General features: G+C 50.9%; 1 protein-coding gene across 3 annotated transcripts in view; it reads left to right on the top strand.

The window, feature by feature from the left end:
• Window positions 1-26,876, top strand: part of LOC138266885 (phospholipid scramblase 2-like) — a 70,593-nt gene that overhangs the window by 17,003 nt on the left and 26,714 nt on the right. For 2 of the 3 annotated variants that reach the window (XM_069215611.1, XM_069215612.1), the window contains one exon: window positions 24,030-24,218. The exons of the other annotated variant lie outside the window; for it this stretch is intronic. In XM_069215611.1, coding sequence (XP_069071712.1) covers window positions 24,206-24,218 — 13 coding nt within the window. In that variant the 5' untranslated portion in view covers window positions 24,030-24,205. The remainder of the gene's footprint in view (window positions 1-24,029; window positions 24,219-26,876) is intronic. 3 annotated transcript variants of the gene reach the window in all.

Genomic DNA, 26,876 nt, shown 5'->3' with positions numbered 1-26,876 from the left:
TCTGAGACTTAAGCAGTGTACCCTAACTGGCCCCCAGGTCCCTTAGGATATCTAAGGCTTCAGTTTGTAATCTTATCTAATCTTAGAGATAGCTCTACCTGAGGTTTGAGCCTGGAAGATCTGGGTAACCTGAGGGATAGCTCTGCTGCCCTCGGCCCGAGCCTGCAGGTTCTGTATAATCTGAGCGATGCCTCTGATATGAAGGCTCTGGATGACCCGAGGGACATCTCTGCTGTCCGAGGCCTGGGCAGGTAGATACCCTTGAGGGACAGCTGTGCTATCTAAGGCTGGACACTGTATAGACTAGACCTGCAGGGATAGCTCTCCTGTGTGAGACCCGAGCCTGCGACCTTTGCACAATGTTGGGGGAGGGGCAGTTACACAGTCAGTACGTATGCTGCCTCTCTCTGCACAAGCCTCCCTCGGTGGTTATTTTAGGGGCACTTCCTGTAAATGGCCTCCTGACTGTCAGCACGTGACTGCAGCCCTGTGGGTGGGTTCCCGCCACCCCTCCCCCGCTTCAGAGCTCATATGACGCCTGTTAGCGGGGGCTTCTCCTCCGCCCAGCTGTCGGAAGCAATCCTCTCATCTCTGCCTTTAATGAGATTTAAGTCTCTGCACACGTCTTCCTTCTGCAGGGGAGAGATGTGTGTGTGGTCTGGAGGTCAGATCACCGGCTTTGGAACCCGCAGGAAATGTTTATAATCCTAGCTCTGCCCATCCCTCGAGTAAACTGTGTGACCCCCGAGCATGTCCCTTCTTTTCCCTGTCCTCGGTTCCCTTGCCTTCTGAAATCTGTAGCGCCTAAAAACCTGCAAGGAAACTGGGCGCTGCAGAGCAGTGACGAGTACAGTTCTTCTGACTGCCTCTGTTTCTAGAGTGCTGGACTGTGACGGTTTCTTTCTCACTTTTAACCTTCCCATTCCGTGGTATTCGCCACGAGATGTTTTCCTTGGGTTGGGACAGTGTCCGGAGGTCTTCTGCCAGGGGCTGGTGGTAAGTGAACCCTGCTCCGGGACCAAAGGAGAACTCACGGCGGATTGGGGTGGAAGGGGTAGCTTTTGTGTGGCCCTAAAGCATTCTGGGAGTTGTAGTGTGGTTTGTTTGTAGTGCACTCCGGATATCAGTGATGTGAGTGGTAAAGGCCCTGAACTGGGCCACACAGTTAATGTAGTTTAGTCCATAGTAATCGCCTGGTAAGTCCCACGTGGCAAATGTAGCCTAAGGAAACTGCTGATACATATTCGATCCGAGTTTGTCCAAAAGTGTTTGCTACAGTTTCCAGTCCATTTCTATGTCTACTTTTTGAGCTTTGGAGTTAAAAGGCCTCTGCATGGCCATGTGATGCTGAGCCGCTGTGCTGACCAGGCCCATGCATGTTTCCCTTGTGAGCTTAACAGCCATGCATGGTCACTAAGTGTTGTTGCATTTTACTCTCTGACGTCAAAGGACCCCCAAAGGGAGGCCGCTTCCCAGGCAGGAGGCGACAGAGGGGTGTGCGCTTGGACACTATCCAAGCGCACAGCCGTATTTTCCAGCACAGCTTTGGGGTGATGGCAACTGGGTTCCCTCAACTGAAGTTCTTCTGAGCCCCCCATATGTGGGATCCTTTGCCTCCGCCATGTCTGGGACGTGTATGTAGAGTGCATGCACAGAATGCAGAGTGTGGCTTTCCAGGGTAAAGAATGGACTGGGGACTCCACTAGACCCCTTGTGTGTGCTGCACAAGCAGTGGTCTCCATTTTGGTGCGGTCCTTTGAAAGCCCCAGCCTGCACATGCTCGTGTCTCTCTTCTCAAAACCAAATAAGCCTGGTGGAGTTAGTGGAGGTAGTCAGCCTATTTCCTTTACTCTAGCAAACGTTTTGTTGATCCAGGTTGAGGCCCACACCTCCACCGTCGCCTCCTTGCTAGATAGCTTACCCATATGACCTACCCCCCATGTACAAGAGTCAACCCTAAGTAGGCCCAGCATTAACAGTTAGGGCTGCGTGTACAAAGGGCGCAACCTCCCTGATTGGCCTGTCTTGTCATCGGAGGAGTATAACTCCTGGCCTCCTCGGCCAGTACTTTCTTCTACGTTGACTCGTCCAAGCGGGCTCATTTACACCGGTCAAAGAGCCTGGAGTAGAACTGCTACACAGCCGACACTCACCTTATGGACTATGCATACACGTGGGGTGGTCAGCGGATTCTCCTTGCTGCCGGTCCAGGGTCCAGTCGGAAAAACGTACCCTTCTTCGCAAAGAGCTGGAGTGTGCCCACCAGGAGGAAATAACCTGATCCATCATAGACAGCCAAAGTGGAGCTGCCCGGGAGGAGCTGCTGCCTAGCCACCTTCTAGAAGATGTAGAACACACTCTGGGTCGAGGAGCCCTTCCATCACCTTCAGCCACCAGGAATGGTGAGCGTGCTCTATGCATTATCCTGCCCAATAACCTACACTCATCTGACGACTGTCGTGGTATGGACCGAGAAATCTAGGCCTTAGGTCCTGACTAGCTAATTGGAGGAGGTTGCCCTCATTCCAAAACCATTTATTTCACCTTCCTAGATGTAGCAGTTCTGAAGATATCACCCGCTGACGCTCTGGCCAAGACCTCCTTGTCTTGGGCAGTAGCTCATAGGCCACTGGACCCTCTTGTTCCTGCTGTGGTCCCACAACCCACGTCTAGTGCGCTCACCACCAGAAAATTGTGACCACAAACACAGTTACCAAATGCAAAGCCCCTACCTAGTGACCATCTATATAGGGACATCTAAGGTCATCTGACCACCATGATATATTTTTTAGGATCAAGGACAACAAGATTTTATTTTTTTATGTCCCCTGGGCATGTAGGCCAACACCTGTATAGCACAGACCCTTTGGCTGCCGGCTTACAGATTTGCAAGAAAAGTGTCTGCCCCAAAAGCAAGATTTGTATCCATACAGTGAGGCTGTTTACACTTGTTATATGATTCATAACTGCAAAATAATGTATTATTAGGAACAGCATTCTAAGGAAATGCACTGAGCTGTGTGCCCAGCTTCCACTAGTGGCTGGTGTTCCAGCGTTAAAATGTGAACAGATGTTTGCAACATGTAACAGTTTTGAGTTACTTATAATGCTCCGAGATTCCAAATACATGCAGAGGAAAGCAGGATTGATGATTGTTTGTTTAAAAATTAAATGTACAAAATACGTTTGCAACTAGAAATTTTTTGCTAAACTAGTGTGTGTATGTCAAAAAAATATCTCTGAGGTATTTAATGCCAATATTTTTTGAAAAATAGATGTAAAACCATTAAGGGCAACAGAATTGGCAACACGGAAAAAATCTAAGGCACCAATTCTTAAAGAACATCACAAAAGTGCAGCTGCATGGTTTTGTTTTTATGTTGGCGCATATTTTTACTTTCAGGAATTCATGTGTTTATAGAAGTAGGCGTGGCAACTGTAGTCCTAGCAAATGTTTGTGATTTCTGTTTCAAATTAGCAAACAGAGGCATTTATCTGTCCATGCCATAATCCAAGTGTCGTGTAGGCTCCCACCCCGGAGCTAGCGCCTCACGCCCGCTCCCAGACATTTGTGGAAATGTGGCACAATCAAGGCCTTGCTAGAGGGCAAACCCTCGTATACCAGGGCATAGTGGCAAGGAGGACAATAGAGCTTTGGTGGAATGGGAATGCTGCCAGAATTTGCCTTGGCGCCAGAAGAGACAAGTGTTTTTTTTGTTGTTTCTTCACAGGATAAATAGAGTTCTAAAGCTTTCCATCCCTTTCACAACTTCGTGTTTTATACAATTTCACATCCCTGTAAGGGGGTTCATAGTCTGGGCCACCTGAGGCCCATTCCATAGCCCAGTGCACCACTGGCCTTCAGCCTCCAGTGCCAAGGACTGTGCCCTTAAACCAGGCGGTGTTAACCAGGCCACTTGTAACCCTTGCCCAGACAAGAGCAAGGAGGGCGCTTGGAAACATCTGTCAAACTTTAATCCGAATGTGGGCACTTTGTTACTTTGGGTGGCGGGTTACTTGGGTTTGAGGCACCTTGCGGGTGCACTGAGGTGCTTCCCAGATATTCCAAAGCAAGCCGTTCTTCCCCTGGAGACAGGCAGTGTTTTCTTTTCCAGGCTGGATGTTGTGAAGTAGGCGATCACTCACCTTTGTAGGCGGTGGGGTGTAGGAGAACCTGTCTGTCAGCGTCTTTGTTTCCCAGGTCCCACCCTTGGCACAATCTCTCCTCTCGGGGCGTGTTCCTGTGTCTTCCGGTCTCTATTTCTAGTTTGTGGTCACTCAGTGTGTGTTTGCTGAGCACGTGTCTGTGCTTTCTCTCGTCATCACAGTGACGTAGGCCGCCAGTTTCACGTTCCAACCAGTGACGTCGGCAGCGGAGCTGGTCCCAGGTGTGTGTCCCGACCACTGGCATTCATGCTGGCAGCACTGCTCTGGGCGGCTGATGGCACCTCGGGTGACTGGGCGACCGCTCGCGGAGATGGCACAGGGTTAATACTTGCCAGATTACCTGGGACAGTGTAGAGAGTTGGCAGTGTCCGGGACATTTTAAGGATTTTTTGGGGCCCCGGCCCAAACGTATTTTGGGGACCCCTTTTCGGACAGCTTTAAATTCATGATCCAGTTTCAGCTCTTTCGTGCCCTCTTTGGCCTGGTGATCTGACAGTGCACACTGGTCCAAATTTTTAGTGTGTTTCCATCTAATATCCGGGGTTAGTGACGTGTTTTAATGTTGTAACACAGCAGCCGCTCACAAACATTACTGAAAATAATCTCGGAGACACCCTCCCATGTCTCATTTGTTAGGCCCTGTTTTGATCTAAAAGAAACTATTTTGACAGATGTTTCCTGAAACATAAACACAATATTTTTCTGCAAATATCTGTAGTAGACTTTCACAAACCACCCACATTAAAAATAAATAAAAGGAGAACAGTATTTAAAACAATCCTGTTAAGAATTATTCAAGGTTATCGGGGCAGAGCTTTAGGGAGACGGCTCTATCAGGGGTCCCTGAACGGCTGGAGCCCGGCCGGAGCCCACTTTGCCCAGGACTTAAAACCTCTCTGGGCTGTGGTGACTTGGGAGTTGAGTGCTTGTGGCAGAGCTGCAAGAAGGCTGTTGGAAGAATTGGAGTTATGGGGGGCTGTTGGAATTTTTTTTGGGGTGCTTACATGTAGCTCTTGTGTGGGAGGCAGAAAGTTGCAGGAAGGGAAGTGTCTGGGGCTGATGGGAGAGTTGTTACGAGAGGCTTTTGGGGTGGTTACGAGGACGAGAGGGGGTGATGGTAACATTTCTGGCACAGACGGTATTTGCTGGGTGTATTGCTGCTTGGGGCACATAGGGTGATTGCTGGGCAGCTTCCAACCCCCTCACCCACTTCCCTCCGGCTCAGAGTCATTTAAGCTGAAACCACTGGGCATCAACGGGCCCTAGAGACCGGTTCTGGGCTGTGAGCCGGGCACGAGGGCACTTTCTGCCAGTGTAAATAAATCTAGCAGGGAATCCATTGATGTCATTCGGGCCTGGCACTGGTCCCTGGCACGGCTGCATGTGTCGAGGAGGGAAAGCCCTGCATGTCTGAATATCGACTTTACCTGGTAGTGTTTGTTGGGGCACCCGGCGGCCTGGGCTTCTGTCCCGCTACCCTGGAGGCCACACGTGGCCTATCCTACCCCCGGGGGCCTCAACGAGATGGGTGCTGCACCCCAAAGATCCCAATAGAATCACAAACGAGGCAGAGGGAGACTCGGAGGCACACACCAGCACCAAAGGTAAATTACACACAGGATGACCAACCATTGTTTGTATACATCAGCACGATGCTCTAAGCACAATAGGTTTGCCCGTATGTGAGCCCTGTGCTCAGTGTGCCACTGGGACCAGGCTGCACCCGACCGAAGAGGCCTATATAGGCTATAACCGGTCTGAGTTGCTTCAGTTGAAGTTTAGAGAGGACCTGGTTTGGTAATTCGGGCTGGACTATTCCCATTGGAGCAGGACCGAGGCTGATTAGCATGTGACTGGGTCAAAACTGAGTTGGCATTGTGTGCAAAATAATGGTGGACTGGGAGGTGGCCCGAATAATTACAGGTGGCTGAGATTAATTCAAACATTCCATCCATCACATATTTGTTTACTTCACCACCAGGTCCAAGGGGCATATCTCCTCACGCTCCCTGCTAGCCCTGTATATGTGTCCTGCGCTTTCATTCATAAATATTTGTTTTCAGATAGAAAACATCGGTTGTATCTGCTGAAGTGAACCAGGACTACAAGTCCCAGCATGCAGTTTGTTGGTAAACAACACAGTGCACTGGAACCTCTTTGGTGTTGTGTGGTGTCCATCCATCTGCTGCATTTAGGGTAAGAGACTCGGCCAGACTGCTCGGATTGTGCTAGTTCTCCTGAGTTTAGGCAGAAACGTGGAAAGCCAGGCTCGAGGATCAGTCCGGCAACAGTGGCCATCTCTTCCGGGACACTTTAATAGTGCTTTGCAACAAACCCACACCAGCAAAACGAATCTAGAAAACAACTTAAGGGCAACAGGTCAGAAGGCTGCAGGCTTTTCAAACATTTCCCCTCTCCATATTCCCAGTTCATTTTGTCACTAAAGATTAGTAATTCAACTCCACAGTGGATTGCGGGTGAATCATGGCCGCATGGGCAGCCAATCTGAGTGTCGAGGACCTACCCCCATAACATTTATTACATTTTTTGAGACCACTTGTCGATGCCGAGGATCTCCCTTCAAGTGATTTGATCGTTCCACATGGACGTCTTCTCGAACCTTATTCCTAAATACTTATATATTCACTGTTTGTATCTTATTGGGCCCCAAGTACCAATCAGATTTTACATATTTTTTTCCAGACTACCAACGCCTTGGTCTTGTCACTAACTTTTTCTTGTTACAGTACTCCAAGAATGTTTTCAGTTCATTCTGTAGGCCTATTTCCGTCACAGCCGTTATGACCAGGTCCTCTGCATATAGGAGGCAGCTGTATGGGTACCATTAATTTTTAGGTCAAGTGCACAATCGGTTTGACCTGTTGTAAGTATTGTGGGCTTTTAACCACGCCCATCACTTCCACTCGTTCGTGGGCTTGCCTTTCAAAAATCGGTAAATGTTTTACATTTGTCCCACCTTGTGGAGGTTTTGTTACCGCCTTGCAAACGGACCCTGTTACATGGATAATTGTACGATTGCCAATAAATTGACTGCAAGCAAACTTATTTTTTCCTTTTTGTGTCTCTCCTTCACGCTCATGGCAGCTGTGGCGCTTTGAATCGGCTCGCTTATGTCAACTGTTTCATTTTTCATTGTAAATTTCTGTGGCAAGAAAAGTCCAGTTAGGAATTTACAATGCTAATCGCTCTAACTCGAGCAAAAGCAAGACACGTTGCATTGCAAATGCTTGGTTGGGCTTTGGCCTTGTGACGCGGCTAATAATGTCGGTAAGTCAGCAATAAACAGAGAGAAAAGCGAGGGCGCACCCCTGGTGTAGCCTATTCCTGAATGGGATTTTCCATGACAATCTTCATTCTGTATCAGTGATTACCTGGGCCCAATTCTGAGAGTGAAAACCCTTTGATGGGAGAATCTGGCAGTCTGACAGGGGCTATGATGCCTCCCTTTAGGTGGTCAGTAGGAGGTACAGGTTGGTACCGTCAGTGCCAGGCTGTGCCCAACGCAGAGATGCCTCCATGGCATTTTTGTGAGTGTTTGAGCAGCCATCTGAACTTTATCCAACTTTAATAAGAGTCTGTAACCAGGGCATTTAAATATTATTTTGCTGTTTGCCTGTCACTGTGCAGCCTCTGTCTGGGCCTCTCTTTGGTGAGATTTGCTGTGACTAAAACCTGCCATTGCTTAGTTTCAAAGGCCTGCAGCTTTTGTTTATTACCGAGTCATCTTCAGCACAGAGATCTTTCTGTGAGTCAGGCGGGGGGGTGGAATTGCTCGAAATTCTTGCAAAGCCCGAGGGCTTCTGCTGTGTCTGGTGTCAGAGGAGCCTCGTCATAGGTATGCGGGGGGAGGGATGTAGGCTGCAGGAAGATCTGTGAGTTAGTGGTGGAAAGTCGATGTAAATTAAGTCAGTACATTGTACCAGGTTCATGCGTGAGGTGCTGCGCCAGTCCAGTTTTTTTTCCTTTGAATTCTTGGCCTTGTAGTCCTTGTTTTATAATGGAATAAGCAAGACTACAAGTCCCAGAATTCAAAGGAAAACCCTGGACTGGAGCAGCACATCAGGAATGGACCTGGAAAACTTGGCAGAGCTGGAGTGAGGGTGAGGATGAGATCTGGAGGTTGACAGAGGGGTGTAAGGGGAGCTCGCGCCCACTGCTGGAGGGTCAGAGGTTAACAGTGCCGACAGCCAAGACCCTGTTGCTGAAACCAGCCCCCAAAACCATTTACCACTTGGCCGGATTTACCCGCCTCGGGCTCGCATTCCTCCTCCTGGGCCTCGGCAGGACCTGCTGGGGAGGGTGTGGCCGTGTGTGTTTGGGGAGGTGAGTGGAGGCGGAAGGAGCCATGGAAAGGCTGGGATAGATGTGGGTGGGAAGGAGAATGCTGGGGCGAGGAGCAGAAATATGTGACTCCAGCTTCAGAAGTCTGATCCAAGAAGCAAAACAAAGCAACACAGTACAGGCCCAGTGACTGTGGAAGGGAGGACTCCTGCGGGGCCTGTGAGGGGTGCTGCGGGGCCTGTGAGGGGTGCTGCAGTGCGTGAGGGGTGTTGCAGTGCTTGGGGAACTGTCGGGGGTGCTGTGGTGCATGGGGGACTGTCAGGGGTGCTGTGGTACATGGGGAGCTGTTGGGAGTGTTGCGGTGCATGGGGAACTGAGGGGTGCTGCAGTGCATGGGGGACTGTCAGGGGTGCTGCAGTACACGGGGGACTGTCAGGGGTGCTGCAGTACACGGGGGACTGTGGGGTGCAGGAACATTACCAGTAATGGTGGAAGGAAGAGCTGCTGTGGTGCATGGGGAACTGTGGAGGTGCTGTGGTGCATGTGGAACTGTCAGGGGTGCTGCGGTACCCAGTGGTACTGTTTGCTGCAGTGCGTGGGGAAGTGAGGGAGTTCTGCAGTGTTTGAAGAACAGTGACATGCAGGAACAGGCCGAGCAACCGTGGAAAGGAGTGTTGGTGCAGTGCATGGGGACCTGTGAGGGGTGTCGGCACTGACACTGCAAGTGTGGAAGGAGGGATGTTGCAGTGTATGAGGAATAGGTGGATAATGGAGCATACCAAGGTCGCAGTGAGTGGTCCTGCACTACATGTAAAGGTACAGATTTGTGCTGCAGCATGTGACGGTCGCACTGAGTAGTCTTGTACTATATGTTAGATTACGGGAGTGGTGCCACAGTGTACAAAGGTCGCATGGACTGGTCCTGTACTATATGCACGTGTTCGGAGTGGTGCCGCAGCGTACAAAGGTCGCAGGGACTGGTTCTGTACTATATGTAAGGGTTTGGAGTGGTGCCATAGCATACAAAGGTTGCATTGAGTTGTCTTGTACTATATGTAAGGATTTGGATACAAAGGTTGCAGGGAGTGGTCCTCCACTACATGTAAGGGTGTGGAATGGTGCCGCAGCGTACAAAGGTCGCAGGGACTGGTCCTATACTATATGGAAGGGTGTGGACTGGTGCTGCAGTGTACAAAGGTCGCAGGGACTGGTCCTATACTATATGGAAGGGTGTGGACTGGTGCCGCAGCGTACAAAGGTCGCAGGGACTGGTCCTATACTATATGGAAGGGTGTGAACTGGTGCCGCAGTGTACAAAGTCGCAGGGACTGGTCCTGTACTATATGTGGGGGTTCTGAGTGGTGCCGCAGCTTACAAAGGTTGCATTGAATTGTCTTGTACTATATGTAAGGATTTGGATACAAATGTTGCGGGGAGTGGTCCTGTACTATATGCACGTGTTCGGAGTGGTGCCGCAGCGTACAAAGGTCGCAGGGACTGGTTCTGTACTATGGGCCTGATTCTAACTTTGGAGGACGGTGTTAAACCGTCCCAAAAGTGGCGGATATACCACCTACGGTATTACGAGTTCCATAGGATATAATGGACTCGTAATACGGTAGGTGGTATATCCGCCACTTTTGGGACGGTTTAACACCGTCCTCCAAAGTTAGAATCAGGCCCTATATGTTAGGGTTTGGAGTGGTGCCATAGCATACAAAGGTTGCATTGAGTTGTCTTGTACTATATGTAAGGATTTGGATACAAAGGTTGCAGGGAGTGGTCCTCCACTACATGTAAGGGTGTGGTCTGGTGCCGCAGCGTACAAAGGTCGCAGGGACTGGTCCTATACTATATGGAAGGGTGTGGACTGGTGCCGCAGCATACAAAGGTCGCAGTGATGGGTGCCCCACTCTTCATGGGTGTGGTAGGAAGTGGTGCAGTACAAGCAGGGGTGTGTGGGTGCAGCGGGTGCTAGTGAAAGGGAGGGGTGCGCTGGTTCATGGGCGAGTGAGGGATAATGCAGTTGTGCAGCACTCTAGGGAGCGGGACATTCTGCGGTCTGCGGAGATGGCAGGGAAGGGGTTATCCGGCCTATTGAATTGATTCATTTAAACATTTTATATACACCCCCAGTTCTAGGCCGTCAGTGAATATTTTTATAATACCAATCACACAGAAAATACTTTTCTTTACATTGCAAAGTACAAGTTAAGTTAAAACAGGTGACAAACAGCGAGTGGAGAGATTATAACGAGCTACCATAGAGCGAATCAATTATATAGGCTCACAAGGCCAACTTAAAGAAAAACATTAGCCATTATTACCCCTGGTCCCTCTAGTCCTCATCCCATTCATCACTAAGTGGAGATAACTATCACCACGACAGAAAAAAAGTACATGCGGAATGCTGGGATATCCCCTCCACACCCCCTCCCTCTGGAAATACATAAGCGGTACATACCCAGCCTTCCGCCTCTTCTTTATTCTGTCTTCCGACAGGACGAGGACTTGAGGATGTCGTTCCTGCTGGGTTACGACAACTGTTGTTCCAGGTGCACTACCCTGCAGTCTGCTGGGATTACTGGGGTAGCGCTCTGTTGTGTGGCTCCTTTACAGAGAGGTAGTCATCGGGGGCGCATATCATAGGACCTCCCTTTAGAGCTGAAGGTTCTGTTTCAGCGGTGTCCTCAGCTGTCAGCGGTGGTGGTCTGGTTTCCATGTCTCAAGCAGTCTGGGCAGCCGGGAGCCGTGCAAAGGAAGCAGGGAGCTTGCCTGACTTCCTCCTTGAGATACTGTTGTTGCCGAGCATGCGTGGAATGCACGCTTTCCATTTTGGCGGCTGGCTGATCCTGGGGTAAGTACCACTTGCCGGTTTCTCTATTTTTGCTTCCCAGGGGCCATGCTGCTATTTGGGTGGTGGTCACGGCCTGGTGTCCGGTGACATCAAGCTAGGGTCTCTACTTGTTTCCATGACACGGAGTCCACAGTGGCGTAGTGGTCATGATCACGGACCCTCGTCCTGCGACATCAGGGTCTGCTCCAGGTGTGCCTGAAGATGTTTACCTCCTGTGCATCCCTAATGGTGCCATTCTCTCATGCGAATGGTTGAGGCTCCTGCTGCGTTTCTGTTAGTTTCCCTTGTCTAGTGGTAACTCCTTTGGGCTGCCTTCTCCATGGCAGGCGGTACAGGTTACTGGCCTTCAGACTAGAAGACATCGGTTCTCTGTGGGTGTTGCAGTTGAGCTGCCTGTTCTTTCATTTTTTGCGGGGTCGTACTGTGTGACGCGCTGTGATTAGCATCCACCTTGTGGGTGACATTCCAAGAGCTTTTGCTGGTAGAGCAGTGGTCACTCTAGTCTGCATTGCATGTGCTTGTGTCTGTCATTCCATATCCAGTATTTGAATTTCTTTCTCCTCCAGGTGTGGCAGGCAGTATTTATGTCCTTGATTCCAGATTGCTCTCTTAGCCCCCCTCCATTTTTTGTCTTTTACGCTGGAGCTAGGGTTCTTCCAAGCACCTTCAAAAATCTGGGCCTCTCGGGCGGCACCTGGTGTAGTCTGCACTTGGCGGATCCAGCCTTGTTGGTGCGGGCTTGGGACGCCACTTGTGCTTGCCTTGGGCTGTTGGTTTACCACAGCGTTTTTGGGACTTCCTGTCGTCTGATAGTTACTGTTCCACCCATTTCTGATGTGTGTTGGGGGTTCTTCCCAGGTGTGTCTTTGAGCATTTGTCTGTCTTTGGGGCGGTACTCCTTCTTTCTTATGCCCATCCCTTCTCCTGGTAGGTTGTGTTCTGTGGGAATGGTGTGTCACCACTTGTTTTTTCATCTTCTGGCCTGCTTTGTTGTGGCCAGTCTGGTGGGGCATACTTCGGGTTCACCTAGGGGGTGATGACCCATTTTATTTGATGTCTCACCTCTCTGTCTGCTTCCCAGGCGGCGCTTGCTGTGTGCTCTGGGTCTGTGTCTTGTTCTCATGGGTGGTGTGTTGTCACCTGGGTGCCCGCCCCAGTATAGGGTCCTCCCCCTATGTTGGTGCGCATGCAGACGGGGTGTTGTCCTGGGTTGTTCCCCGGCCTGGCTACGGTCTCTTTTGGACGTGGGGATCATGTTGCCTTCCTCCGCATCTAGGGTGCTTCCTGCTTCTTGTCTGTCCATCAAGGGTCATTTGATGGCGCCTCTGCATGGTGTTTTTCTCTTTAGTGGATTACTGTTGTTTGGGTGTTGCCCGCTTTCATATGCCATTCTTCTGTGTTGTTTTGACTGGTGTGCAGTTTGGCGGCTCTGGGCTTGTTTGTCGGCTGTGTCACTTTCGGGGTGGGACTCTTACACGTGTTTCTTCCCTGTGTGCTGTAGGACTCTTCCAGGTGGGGCTGATTGGCGGAGTACATATTACTGGGTATCCCAGTATTGGTTTCCGGTCCACTGCGCATATGTTCCCGGGGTGGTGTACCCTCTGGTGGTACTCCTTCCTTTCCAGAGTGTCTTTTCTATCCTCCTTTGGTCGCTTGGCTTCTTACTGGTCTGTCTCTGGTGTGCGGCCCCTTCGCTTTGTTTGTGACTCCTAGGCCTGGTGTCTGTTGATCCCTGATTGCCAACTCTGTCATTGGTTGGGGCCGGCTGTCGCATGGTTCCCCACACGGGGTTGGTGTTTGCTTTTCTGGCTCTGGGATTCTTGGCCAGGGTCCTGTTCCCGCAACAGTTTTTTTGGGCTGTTAACACGTTATGGGTTCTTCTGTTGTCTTCGCTTAGGGCCTTTTGTTTTGGCGACTTTGTGGGTCTTCTTGTGCCTGTTGGGGGCTTTTCTGTTGCTGGGGTTCCCTTGTTTCTGGCTCTGCCCTAGTTTCTCGCTAGGTTGCCTGTTCTTGGTCTTGAGTGGCCGCCTTCAGGGCTTTTTCCTGTCGGGCGCGCTGGTCCTGTCAACTGGGCCTTCTCTGGGATGCCAGTGGTGCCGCTGCTCGTGCTTTCATGCAGGTTTTGTCCCGCTATGGTGGTTTGCCTCCGGTGGTGCGGCCTTGGTGGTAGGCTCTGCCTACTGGGTGTAAGTGTTTTTTTGGTTATTCATGGACGGTTAATTTCTTAGTCCTTCTCTCCTGCTGTTTTCCTCTGTTGATTGTTGGAGGGGGTGATGGTTGTGTTTCTCTCATTTGGCGATTTAGTTCTCAGGAGTTGACAGGAGTTGCCCTCTGTCTGGGGTTGCTTTCTTCCAGGTACTGTTTTTTTTCTTTTTGCCTAGACAGCCATGCGCTAGTTAGTGTGCGGATGCTGTGGTTTTCCTTAATTAGCTCTACTTGCTTCCTCTCTCCAGGGTCTGCCTCCCCTCTTGGGCCTGTTGTCCAAAGGGGTTCATGGGGGGGGGAGGGGGGGGGTATCTGTCAGCCCCCTGGCTCTGTCGGCCTCCTGGCCCTGTTGTCTGTTGTGCTTCTTTCCTCCGGTGGCGTTGTTGCCCTGTTTCTGCCTTGTTGCCAGTACGAGCTCCGGTTGGTCCCTGCTTGTTCCTGGTTCACTCTGGTGGTCGTGGATTTGCATTCCTGAGGGGTTGACTATGGTGCATCCTTGGTTGCTTCCCTTCCCTTTCCTTTCTGCCCTGTTTCTGCGTCAGCTCTCCGTATGGTCTTTGTACGGCATTGGCTACTGTGATGGGGTTTCCCCGGTTTCTGGCAGTGACTGTGCGGTATTCTGGTCTGCAGGCCTTTGTTACACCCCATGTGTGTCTCTGGAGGTGGCTGCTGTTCCACTTTTCTCCTTTTCGGTGGTCTCTTGGTTGGCCCTCACTTAGGTTGGGCGTCTAGGGGTACAAAACGCCTGTAGGGCTGTGGTGCCCTTCTTGTCTTTTTCAGCCTATGGGGTGGTTCTCTCTCTTCTTGTTTGGAGTACTGTGTTGATTGTTCAGTATCCCTTCTCGTGGGTTTGTGTTGAGTCTGCGCGGTTCGCAGCAGGCTGGAATGTGCCTGCTTGGGTATTCTCCACTTTGGCGATTAATGGGACGAGGACTAGAGGGAGATGGGGGTAATGTGTTATTACTTACTGGTAATCTTCATTACTCCTGGACCTGTTGTCTTGTCCCGTTCATCACGCGCCACCCACACTCCTGTGCCTCCGGGGGCTTGGTAGTGCAGGCAGAATGCTGGGTAAGTAAAGCTTATGTTCTACCAGAGAGAGGGGGTATCCCAGCATTCCTCATCTACTTTTTACAGAGGTTATATTTAATATGCAGCCTTTAGACAGTGCACTGGGTCTGCAATTTGTGGAAGGTGCATTAACTTCTCAGTCTCCAAATGGTGCATTGTTGCTGTGGTCTACAGATGGTGCATTGAAGCTGTGGTTCACACAGTGTGCATCCTTTCTGGGATCTACAGAGGGTGCATTAATTCTGTGGTCAACGGAGCGAGCATTGGGCTGCAGTATCCAGAGGGTGCATTGTTCAGTGCAGGCTTCTCCAACGACTAGCTTGCGAGCTACTCTTAGGTCCCCAGTTCTTCATAAGCAGCTCTGTTGTGTGCAGTTCAGCATACTGAGTTTGTAGCTTTTGCTGGGTTGAATCAGTGGATCTGTACCAACATTTAAAAGCATATATTTGAGAAGATAAATGTCTACTTTTCAAACTCATGAGATGACTTTTAGAGAAAAACTGTTGAAATCACAAAATATATTTAAAGCTAATAACAGAGTAATAAATCATACGGCATTGTGGAGTCTTATTCCAGGTGTTATTACCTTGGTGCCAGGGACATCGCATCTAAGGCTGATAAGTACCAACATAGAGGTGATTCCCATTGGCAGCACCTTTAAATATTATTTCTGTCAACCGTCTTTGATGAACTGGGGAGATCGCTGCTGGTGATGGGTATGGTGGCACTGATGTAATCTTGTTTGATATGGTCATTATAATAATATTAATAATAATAGTAGTATCTTGTGATCATTTTAGTTCAACTGAAGTAGCTGTTATCAGAGAGAAGGCTTGAGTCCACTGTGTTAGAGGGTGCGTGGAGTCTGTAGTCTATAGAGATTGCATTGAGTATGCAGTTTACAGAAGGAGCCTTGAGTCTGTAGTCTGCAGATGGTGCATTGAGTCTGCAGCCTACACTGCATATTGAGTCTGCAGAGGGTGCATTGAGTCTGCTTCCCACAGAGGGTACATAGACTTGGAGGCCTACAGGAGGTGCATTGAGTCTGCAACCTACAGAGTGTGCATTGAGTCTGCAGGGCGTGCATTGAATTTGCAGTCTGCAGAGGGTTCATTGAGTTATCAATCTGCAGAGGGTGCATTTTGTCTGCAGTCTACAGAGGGTGCATTGCATCTGTAGTGTACAGAGGGGACATTGCGTATGTAGTTTATAGAGGGTGCATTCAGACTGAAGTCTACAGAGGATGTATTGAGTCTGTAGTCTACAGAGGGTGCATTGAGTCTGTAGTGTACAGAGGGTACCTTAAGTGTGTAGTCTATAAAGGGATAGGAGAGACTAAAAGAGTTAAAATAAGTTCTGAGCCTTAAACATCACTTTAATGAATCAGGGAAAGGTTCAGGCCAAGATGAAAAGAACAAAGGGAGTGAATATGGGGATGATGTCCCACTGCACTCTACACAGAGGAAAAAGGTAGTGTGCCTAATACTATAGAACTATGGTCAACATGTTTCGCGTCTTGATGGGCAACAAATGATCCCATGACGCTTCATCAGGACGTAACCACTACTTCTCCTATTCAAAAATGCATAAAAGTGCTAGATAGCCACTTACTGAGTGAAGACAAATCGTCAATGTCAGTTGGGCAATCAGTCACCCATGCAGTGAGTCTGCAGTCTCCAGAAGGTGCATTGAGTCTGCAGTCTCCAGAAGGTGCATTGAGTCTGCAGTCTCCAGAAGGTGCATTGAGCCTGCACTCGCCAGAGGGTGCATTGAGTCTGCAGTCCCCAGAAGGTGCATTGAGCCTACGGTCTCCAGAGGGTGCATTGAGCCTGCATTCGCCAGAGGGTGCATTGAGTCTGCAGTCCCCAGAAGGTGCATAGAGCCTACGGTCTCCAGAGGGTGCATTGAGCCTGCAGTCGCCAGAGGGTGCATTGAGTCTGCAGTCCCCAGAAGGTGCATTGAGCCTACGGTCTCCAGAGGGTGCATTGAGCCTGCAGTCGCCAGAGGGTGCATTGAGCCTGCAGTCGCCAGAGGGTGCATTGAGCCTGCAGTCGCCAGAGGGTGCATTGAGCCTGCAGTCGCCAGAGGGTGCATTGAGCCTGCAGTCGCCAGAGGGTGCATTGAGCCTGCAGTCGCCAGAGGGTGCATTGAGCCTGCAGTCGCCAGAGGGTGCATTGAGCCTGCAGTCTCCAGAAGGTGCATTGCGTTTGCAATCTATGGGGTGCATTGTGTTTGCAGTTTACAGGGGGCATTTTTTTTGCAGTATTCTCAAGGTGCCTTGCGTTTGCAGTCTACAGAGGGTATATTGAGTCTGCAGTCTACAGAGGGTGTGTTGTGTTTGTATTCTACAGTCTACACTACGTTTGTCTTCAGTGTCCCTGCCCTGAGTCATCCCAAGGACCCTGTCCGGGCCAATGCCCCCTTTCCCTTTATTGTCAGGAGATCTGTTGTTACCGCCTTGCAAATCCCGCTCTTGCCGAGCGTCCCTGCGGTGCGACGTCCGAAGGACCCGGCTTAGCCATATGCACGTGTCCCTGCGTGAGGCATCCCAGAAGCCCCTATCTGGGTAGCTGCCCTTTGTTTCACTATCAAGGCCCTGCACCGCCCCGCCCGGGCCCTAATGCTGCTGCGGCCGCGATGCCCATTAAACCTGGGGTGGCTGGGTACCCGATATTCCCCTGGTGCCTGTTGTCCCTGCATGTGGCCATGCCCCCCGTGATTGGGCCATTTAAAACCCGCATGTCCTGTGGCCACTAAGTGACCACTCGCTCCCTTTCCCTTTCCCAGGCCTCTCCCCGCCATTCGCTGCCGGACCCCCTGTGTATGCCACTCGTGGGGCGGGCACTAGCCGCCATCCCTCCTAGGTCGGTACACGGCTGTAGGTTTGCGCGTCACCCCACAGCAGCCGCGTGCGCGTGAGTAACAGCAAAACCTGTGAAAAGAAACGGGCTGATAACAACACCACCTCTTTTCATAGGAGGCCTGAAGATGTGGCGTCTCTTGCTTCTTTGTCGCGTTAGTGTTACTTTGTGCGGGACAGTTTGTAACCTCGTTGCCACGGTTGCTACTTTGTGTCTCTCACTGGTAACACGGCCCAGAGCTTGTCTGCTAAGCAGTGAACAGTAGCTCACCCGGCCAAGGGCCAGAAGAGGCAGCTTCTTGTTGCAAACACAAGGTCCCAGCTGCTTCTAGGACTTCGAGAGAACTGCCTTGCCTAATTACGTCACTTCCGGTCAGTAAACAACAGCCGCCATCTTGGTTATGGATTCAGTGTGACGTCAACGCAGGAAGTTCAGCATGGCACACAAGCTGCTGACTTTCCTGCAGGGAAATACTCCAGTTATTATTTTTTTGTGGCACCCCGTGACACCTACATTCAGCACGATGTCCTCTGCCCTGTCCTCCATCTACCAGGCAGGGGCGTAGCGTGCTCGGAAAGATTAGGGTGTGAGCCTAAGAGTTCGCACCATTCACGCTGGATATTTTGTAATAACACATTGGATGATAATCATGACATGAGGGGGACTTAAGGGCAAAGTGGAAAGAGAGAGGTGGGCAGTTTGTTAGAATCAATTTTTTTTTCAAACCAGTCAGCATTTTTTAAATACTACAAAACAAACGCGATTGTGTGTGTGTGTCTCTTTCTGTCTGTCTAGTTGTCTCAATATGGGCATGTAAAACTCCCAGGTGAAATCCAACTGAAAGCATTTGTACCCAACTATTTACTACAGAAAACATTTTTAGGGGGTGTAACACCCCAAACAGCCCCCTAAAGTTAGGCCCCTGCATCCAGGTCACTCTTTTTCTGTTCCCCATGCACTCCAGTTCTTTAGGCAAGAACAGCAAAGTTATGCAAGTGAAAAGGGGACCGCCAAGAGTCTTGGTGGGGGGCCAGGATGCAGAGATTAATCCAGGATTGGTACAGCCGACTTTCCCTCTACAGTAACTGTGTGTATCCAGGATGACTTTTACACAGTCCATCCCCGCTGGCCTGCCTCATGTCCACCACTTGTCTCACTTTGGACACTTTAAGAGCCTCTTGTTGCAACAGCGGCTTGTCTCATGGATGACGTTAGTACCGTCCACCCCTGTGGATCCAGCTCCTTTCCAAGACATTATTCAGCTTTTATCTTGGCAGCTACAGCCGGCCTAGGGGGTGGCCGAGTACACTACTCCACCCAAGAATGCCACAAGGGTCCTTGGGAGCAATTTACAGCATCAGATTACTGTAACCTGTGGGCTCTGACTCGCATTCTTCCCCTCGCCACCACAGTTTTCAGCCCTGTGACCACAGACACAATAACAGCACCACTCGTGGTAGCACCCACCACATGCATGCTGTACTTTGAGCTTAAGCCGTCTGCCCTAAATGCGATTGGAAATGCTCCGGTCCTCTTCCTGCTAGATCTCTGGGGCAGGTGAGGTGCAACCCTCAATGCTTCTTTGTGACCTATGAGTCACCTCACTTAAAAGTTGTCTTGTGACTGCCAAATCCTCACAGCACTCTTAGTACCACAGCCACTTCGAGCATACAGGCTTGCTACAACACAACCAACCAGACGCTGGCCCTCACCGTACTGCAGTCCATACCACGACAGCCTTTCCTGGCGTACAGAGTGGCTGCTAAAGTTTCGTACAGGATTTGGCGCTCGTTATCTGGTAGTATTTTCCACGCCTGGTGAACAAGGTTGTCACAATGGTGCTGAACAAGTTTTACTTTTCCCGCATGGCACTCTGCTCACGGCTATCTTCACGATGGCCCTCTCCAGGCGTGCGAGGGCCCTGACTTGAATCTGCACACAGGCAATGATCCACTCGGTGCAGCAGCCGTCTGCCGATACCTCGCTCCGGGAGACCACTCGTTAGGGCTTGCTTTGGACCGCGCTCCCTCCAACGCTTTGCTCTTCCTCGCAGGGCACACTTGGCTTGGCAATCAGAAAGGCGCAGGTCCACTGGGCTCCAAAACAGATGGTCTTGCTTTCTTGGGGGGAGCCCCCTTGACCAGCAGGCCGTGGCCTCCAGTCCTGGTCGCAGGCAGAAGTCTTGCAGAGCTTCCCCTCCCTCCTCACACAGCTCACCTGGCTGCTTGACAGATGACATTTTGGTGTCTCAAACTCCCGTTCTTAGAGTCCATTTCTGGTCACCAAGTGTGATTCAGGGTCTGGGTCTTTGAAGTTTTATGTTCGGGTTCTGCGTGTTTTGAAGTACAAACTTCTCTCCCTCTTCCTTTTGAAAGGGAGTCTATCACTGTATGAGAGTCTCCAAAGCTGAGAGCTCCACAGCACAGGCCATGGGAGTGACCAGCGTCACACCTCGATGTCAGCCACAGTGATACGTGCATTAAAAGGTTAATCCTGGGCTGCCAGTCCCTTATGTTTCCCTTATCAACCCCATCACCTTCCTGAGATGTGTCCAGGCCCCTTCATTGTGATCTCTCACCCAATCGAAGAGCAGCGTTTGAAGTGTTCAGGGGAGCCTTGCTCTCCCATCTCCAGTGTGTCCCACTGAGCTCCAGGAATGCAGCAATTCTCAAATCTGTCTGGGGGAATTCTGCTACCCCCTTCTGTCTTCACCAGGGAGGCCCAGGCTTCCCAAAATGGAACCCAGGGTCCTCCATGCAGTGCACCGTTACAGGCACACGTGCCCTCAGCCATACTCCATGCATGCACTGCACTGCTCTAACCATGCACCTCCTTCCTAAGCACACGTACAACCAGTGCAGAGTCACGACTCCTGCGCTGCGCAGCACTTCTAACGCATGCAGGCCAAGGGTGAGTTAGGCACCCTGCAACTGACCTTTAAAAATGCAAGCGAGCCTGTAGACCGCATCCCAGGACCACAGGTTACAATGGGCCTGTTCACTGCCACTGATCACCCCATGTTATGCTGCCTAAACCGCATTTGTGCTGCTTAGTTCCTTTTACCGTAATGAGGGCAGCTCTTTGGCCCCCTTTCTGATCCAACAAATCCCAGTTTGTAAGACTGGCCTATGTCATGGTGCACATGCATGATTCGTGTTCGCCTACGACAACAAAAATCAGCATTAGGGATACTGACAACAATTAATTTGCACACTCAGGGCAGGGATACACGTCCCTTACCATGCAGTGGATTTTTCTGTCCTAACAACCTGGAAAATCAACCAAAAAACAACTCCGTTCTTTTCTGGGTGTGCACCAAAAATATGGAACCCCCCCCCCCCCCCCCCCCCCCCAACCAGCTGTCCCAACAACATACACTGCCTTCAGGAAAGAGATCCTGCTGAACAGTCCTTTCAGCATGCAGGACCGTTCACGAACGTAAGCTCAAGCATACCTGGCTTTGAACAGGATAAACATAGCAAAAGAGCAGCTGAAATGCCTTTTTTTCTTTCAGTAGCCGGGAAGTTACTTATGAGCTGAACACTCCGAATAGCCTGACGGTCCCTTTACCTCTTTAATCTGTTATCAGCCACCCTCAAGCTGTGTCAAAATGATTGTACATAGCTACCAAGTTTCCCACCCGAATTTTGGGCAGCGAAATGCGTGACGGGTGCTGCTGCACCCGCTGCACATCAACATTGCCGCCGGCTCTATTATGGCCCGGCTTCAATGTTGATGTGACTTTTCCGCTGGGCCAGTGGACGGAAACACTGTTTCCGTCCGCTGGCCCAGCGGAAAAGTCATAATAGGGGGCCAGCCATACCACCAGCACTGGATCTGACTCCCGCGGCTTCGGCGGTCTTTTTTAAGACCGCCAAAGTCGTAATGAGGGCCTATGTTTATTTTTTTGTCTACCTGCATGCAGTGTCGGTGAAAAGTCTTTAATTGTATATTTATCTACTTGGATGCAAAGCACGCTGACGTTGACAGTGACGTGTACTCCACGCTACATAAAAGCTGTAAACTTTAACTAAAAGTAAACAAACATCACCTTCTAGGAGCAAATCAATAGCTTGAGTGGGGTGTCTTGCACACCCAGGGAGTCTTGGCCAATCAAGGCGCTCCAAAGATCCAGCATCCTGGCTGCGCCAGTAGGGATCACAGGCAGATTGACCTCTGACACTGCTCAGGGCTCCCGTGGACGGCAAGATCTCGCGAGAAAGCCTGATAACTGGTCTGGTCACATGTTTCCCAGTCCCGAGGCCTGTGGGCTCGGAGTCAAACCAGATGAGGCGGTGCTCTGGAGGTCCCAAAATCGCTAAAAATTACGAGCTGGGTGGAAAAACATTCATCAGCATTTTTCTGATTTGATTTAGACTGCAGACTATGAACGCTGGCTGGGCCTACTGCCTGGGTCAACATATTCCAGCAGAGTGGGGCTGTCCCACAGGGTCAGGAGGTAACAACAGGGGGGAATTTCCAGGGGGTCATAGTTACATCAGGGAGTGCTGACCAGAAATTGTGGTAAATACCGAGGCAGACTCCCACAGTCAGAGCTGTGGGAAAATCAGCAATACAATTGAAATAAGGTCTGGAATAGACCCAGGCACATTTTTGGTCTATTATGCATAGCGCACTGAAGCTGCTTCCTAGCATTGTGAGCGCTGTAAAAGGCAATACATTAAAAATACAAATGCACAGTTGTCTGCTGGGTGTGTCCTCGGCTATCCCACTGCCACCTGTACGTATCCTCCCGGTGGCTTGGCATGCTGCACCAATGTGGGTGGCCATAGTGCAGTGCAGACATACAGCACTGACTGTCCAAACACCATACCTGACAGCCAGGGTCAGGCCTGATCCAGTCTCATGTATGTAGTCCTATGTTTCTACAAGTGAACTCTTAGGGTCTGATCCCATTTTCAAAGTGTGCTGTGCTCGCTTTGTTCAAATTAATCCTCAGGGTCTGATTCTACTCTGAGTGTGCAGTCCTGTCTCCATGTGAGTGAACTCTCCGGATCTCATCACACTCTCTGAGTGTGCAGTCCTATCTTCTTTCAAAGGAACTCTCGGGGTCGGCTCTCAGTCATCCTTTGAGGGTGCAGTCCTATATCCACGCAGGTGTAGTCTCAGGGTCTGAGGTCTGACTCCAGATTCTAAGCCTGCTGTTACCTTCACACCACTGGAGTCTCAGGATCCTATCTCAGTCAGTGACTGAGTGTACTATACGGTTATCTCCTCACACGTGAACTCTCAGGGTCTGACTCCAGTCTCTAAGCCTGCTGTTACCTTCACAGCACTGGACTCTCAGGGTCCGATCTCAGTCAGTCACTGAGTGTACTATACTGTTATCTCCACACACGTGAACTCTCAGGGTCTGACTCCAGTCTCTGAGCCTGCCGTGTTCTCTCCACACCACTGGACTCTCAGGTCCGTTCACATTTTTAAGTGTTTCTCTGCTCCCTCCGTACCTGTTTCCTGCCCTCTGGTGTGAGCCATGCCTCACTCAAGCAAACTCTCGGGGCCTGTTTCACTCACCTCGGAGGGCCCTTAGCATCCCTCCCTGGTATCACCCCCACCCTTTCCTCGGTCCGCTCAGTTCCTCCACTCCACATAGAAGCAGGTTTAGTGCCGCATAAGCGCTACTCCTTGCTTGCCTGTGTTTGCCTAGCCCCCTCTCTCCTCCCGTCATTCCTGAGCTCGGCCCGTGCTTAGAAGCAGTCTTACGTGGTCATATAAGCGCTATGCGAGCAGCCAGCATCACCTGGCTAGAACCCCCTCAGGGGTCTTGCCCCTCAAGTTGAGGGTTTGATACTGTCGTCTACACTCATCCAGTGCGACTTTCTGATCTGAGTTTGCTGCCGATAATGCCTGTAAATTGCCCCCTCTTTCTCCTGTGGTCTTGGGGTTTGAGGACCGCCCCCACCCCCCCCAGTCTCAGATCTTGATGTTCTATTTACACTCCATGGGGTGTCACTGAGGGTTTTCTAGTGTTTCAGAGGCGTAGTTTGGACAGTAAGTTTTGGGGTTTGGAGCTTTTGGGTTCCCCAAGAATCAGGCTGCCGCATAATGTTACCAAACATTATCCCACAAGCAGGGCGCGTGAGAGGGGCCTCGGGGGCCGTGGTAAGGGAGGGGAATGCGGTGGGTAGTGGTACTTAGTGACGGAAAACACAATATTTTTGAAACACATCCAACATTTTCCGGGTCTTTTAAAACAGAGAGAGGGTGTGTATTTGTTACAGTGTTTGTGAAAGAAATCCTTGTGAAGTTTGACAGACACCTCACCATACCCGACTGAAATCACCTGTACCCAACTATTTATTAGAGAATACGTTTATTGGGGTGTGTGGCACCCCCAGAAGCCCCTGGTGAGTCATTCGTACCCCAGCTCGAGGGAGGGGAGTCGTAGAGACCCCTGAGGTACCCGGTAGATAGGGGTGTGAAGTGGGCCTCCCTGGACCTGTCGACCCCCCGCCCCGGGCCCCCGCTGCCTTGGGCCCCGAGAGGCCCCTGATGGTTATTCCAGGCCCTGCCTGACTTTCACCTGTCCCGTCTGTGCTCCACAGGGCCCCGGAGGTGAGTCAGAGCCCGGCCGGCCGGCCGCCCCGAGGAGAGGGGAAGGAGGGACCGGAGGGGAGAGAACCGAGGACGAGACACCTCAGAGGAGAAGAGAACCGAGAGAAGGACGCAGACCGCAGACTCCCAGCAGAGGGGCTGACGGCGGGAGAGAGCCGCACCAAAGATGTCCGCCCCAAGTAAGAAACAGCTCTTCCCTCACCGCCTTGAGGCTCACTCCCTCCTCTCCAACTCCCTCGCCTGCTCCCCTTTCTCTCCCTGTCCCCTCCCCAATCCCCTCTGCTCCTGCCCACCAGCCCTTCCGCTCATCCCTCCCCATCTTTATGCCCTCTCCCTTGGCCCTTTCTCTTTGGTTTTACCTTCTATTGACCTTATGTCAGTCCTGTGTCTGCACTCTCTCCCACGCCCTTCTTCTCGCCCCTGTCTTTGTTTTCACTCCACTCTCCTTGCTCTTTCTCCCCTGTCCTTGCTCTTTCTCCCCTGTCCTTGTTCTCTCTCCCCTGTCCTTGTTCTCTCTCCCCTGTCCTTGCTCTCTCTCCCCTGTCCTTGCTCTCTCTCCCCTGTCCTTGCGCTTTCTCCCCTGTCCTTGCTCTTTCTCCCCTGTCCTTGCTCTTTCTCCCCTCTCCTTGCTCTTTCTCCCCTGTCCTTGCTCTTTCTCCCCTGTCCTTGCTCTTTCTCCCCTCTCCTTGCTCTTTCTCCCCTCTCCTTGCTCTTTCTCCCCTGTCCTTGCTCTTTCTCCCCTGTCCTTTCTCTTTCTCCCCTCTCCTTGCTCTTTCTCCCCTCTCCTTGCTCTTTCTCCCCTCTCCTTGCTCTCCCTCCCTCTCCTTGCTCTCCCTCCCCTGTCCATGTTCTCTCTCTTCTGTCCATGTCTTCTCTCCCTGCCCTTGTTCTCCCTCCCCCTCCCTTGTTCTCCCTCCCCCGCCCTTGTTCTCCCTCCCCTGTCCTTCTTCCTGTCCTTCTTCTCTCTCCCCTGTCCTTCTTCTCTCTCCCCTGTCCTTCTTCTCTCCCCTGTCCTTGTTCTCTCTCCCCTGTCCTTGTTCTCTCTCCCCTCCCCTGTCCTTGTTCTCTCTCCCCTCCCCTGTCCTTGGTCTCTCTCCCCTCCCCTCCCCTGTCCTTGGTCTCTCTCCCCTCCCCTGTCCTTGGTCTCTCTCCCCTGTCGTCTCTCCCATGACCTTGTTCTCTCTCCCCTGTCCTTGTTCTCTCTCCCCTCCCCTGTCCTTGTTCTCTCTCCCCTCCCCTGTCCTTGTTCTCTCTCCCCTCCCCTGTCCTTCTTCTCTCTCCCCTCCCCTGTCCTTGTTCTCTCTCCCCTCCCCTGTCCTTCTTCTCTCTCCCCTGTCCTTCTTCTCTCTCCCCTGTCCTTCTTCTCTCTCTTCTGTCTTTGTTCTCTCTCCTCTGTCTTTGTTCTCTCTCCCCTGTCTTTGCTCTCTCTCCACTGTCCTTGCTCTCTCTCCTCACCCTAGTTCTCTCTCCCCTGTCCTTCTTCACTCTCTTATGTCCTTCTTCTCTCTCTTCTGTCCTTGTTGTCTCTCCCCGTCCTTGTCTCTCCCCTGTCCATGTTCACTCTCCACTGTCCTTGTTCTTTCTACTCTGTCGTGTCGCCCCCATTAATAATGCAAATTCTCTCTCGCACTTGGCAGCTTAACGTTGGTGAGCCGCGCACAAGGAAAAACACTGCGGTTGGCGGAGTTTTGCCCGAACTTTGTTCTCGCAGCGGAACCGAAGTGGGCAGAACTCCGTGAAGTCTTCCAGCGGAGCAGACATATTTCGCCCACCCCTAATTATGTGCATTATCATTTATGTAGTGAAGTCAAGAGTTCCGCAGATACATTTTGTCCTAGTAGAGCTGTCCAGGACTTTTTGGGTATGCATAGCGGTGGTTTTCAAAGCGCTATCGCCAAAGGCAGTCTGTGGGGTCAGCGGGCAGGGAGAGCCTGCCACTACTTACCACTCTACTCACCATCCCCTGTCAAGCCTCTCTGCTCCATTTGTTGAATTATGTATTTCTTGCATCGAGGCTGTGCGGAGGGCTTTTGTGGTCAGATATGAGAACGCTGCATATTGTGAAAAAAAAATGTGGTCTACCCCTGGGGAGTGTCAAGCTTCATTGAGCTGGCACACAATTAAACCATTTCAGTATTTAATGAGTGCCCTTTCAGAGCCAATGGTCTTTGAGCTATTTATGGGAAAAATGTGGTTTGGGGCACAAGATGAACATTGGAACCCAATGATGTTTAGAAACAATCTGGTGGGGTCTCTGTCCTGGTGCATTGTGAGCTAAGGGAGGACCACAGAACATCTCAGGACTGAAGACTTCTTCGAAAAAAAGCAACTTGCAAACAGCTACGCCTGACTCTAGGTAGCAGGAGTATGCAGTGCATGTGAATCTTACGCATTACAAGCTATAAATAGATGGTTCGAATGAGTAAACGTTTCCATTTCATCAAACTTTTTTTTTCAAAAGAATCAAAACCCTCAAAAACTTTATAAGATATGGGGCTTGCTCGCTTCCCTCAATTGCTTGAATTCAGGGCAAGTATTTCACCCCCTCGCAATCACAGGTCACCAGACACGACTGTGAATCAGGCTTGACGATATTTCTGACTTCTCGACAACCTGTTCTGCCGAAGCCTTAGGAGAATTTGTATGCATCTCATCAACATTGTAAAATATCCCTCCATTACATACATGGTCGTTCGTAGAGAACCAGTATCGTGCCCTGTACCGTCAACAGTACAACCCAGTGTATGGGAGTAGGGGAGGGGCCTGAAGGTCGCAGGCGCATGAGGAGGAGGGACCACGCAGCAAACCTGTCAATACTCCTTGAATGCAGAGCTGCG

The sequence above is a fragment of the Pleurodeles waltl genome, chromosome 12 (assembly GCF_031143425.1).
Source record: "Pleurodeles waltl isolate 20211129_DDA chromosome 12, aPleWal1.hap1.20221129, whole genome shotgun sequence".
Lineage (NCBI taxonomy): Eukaryota > Metazoa > Chordata > Amphibia > Caudata > Salamandridae > Pleurodeles > Pleurodeles waltl.
Note: the sequence above shows the minus strand (reverse complement) of the source record. Positions and strands in the feature narration are given on the sequence as shown.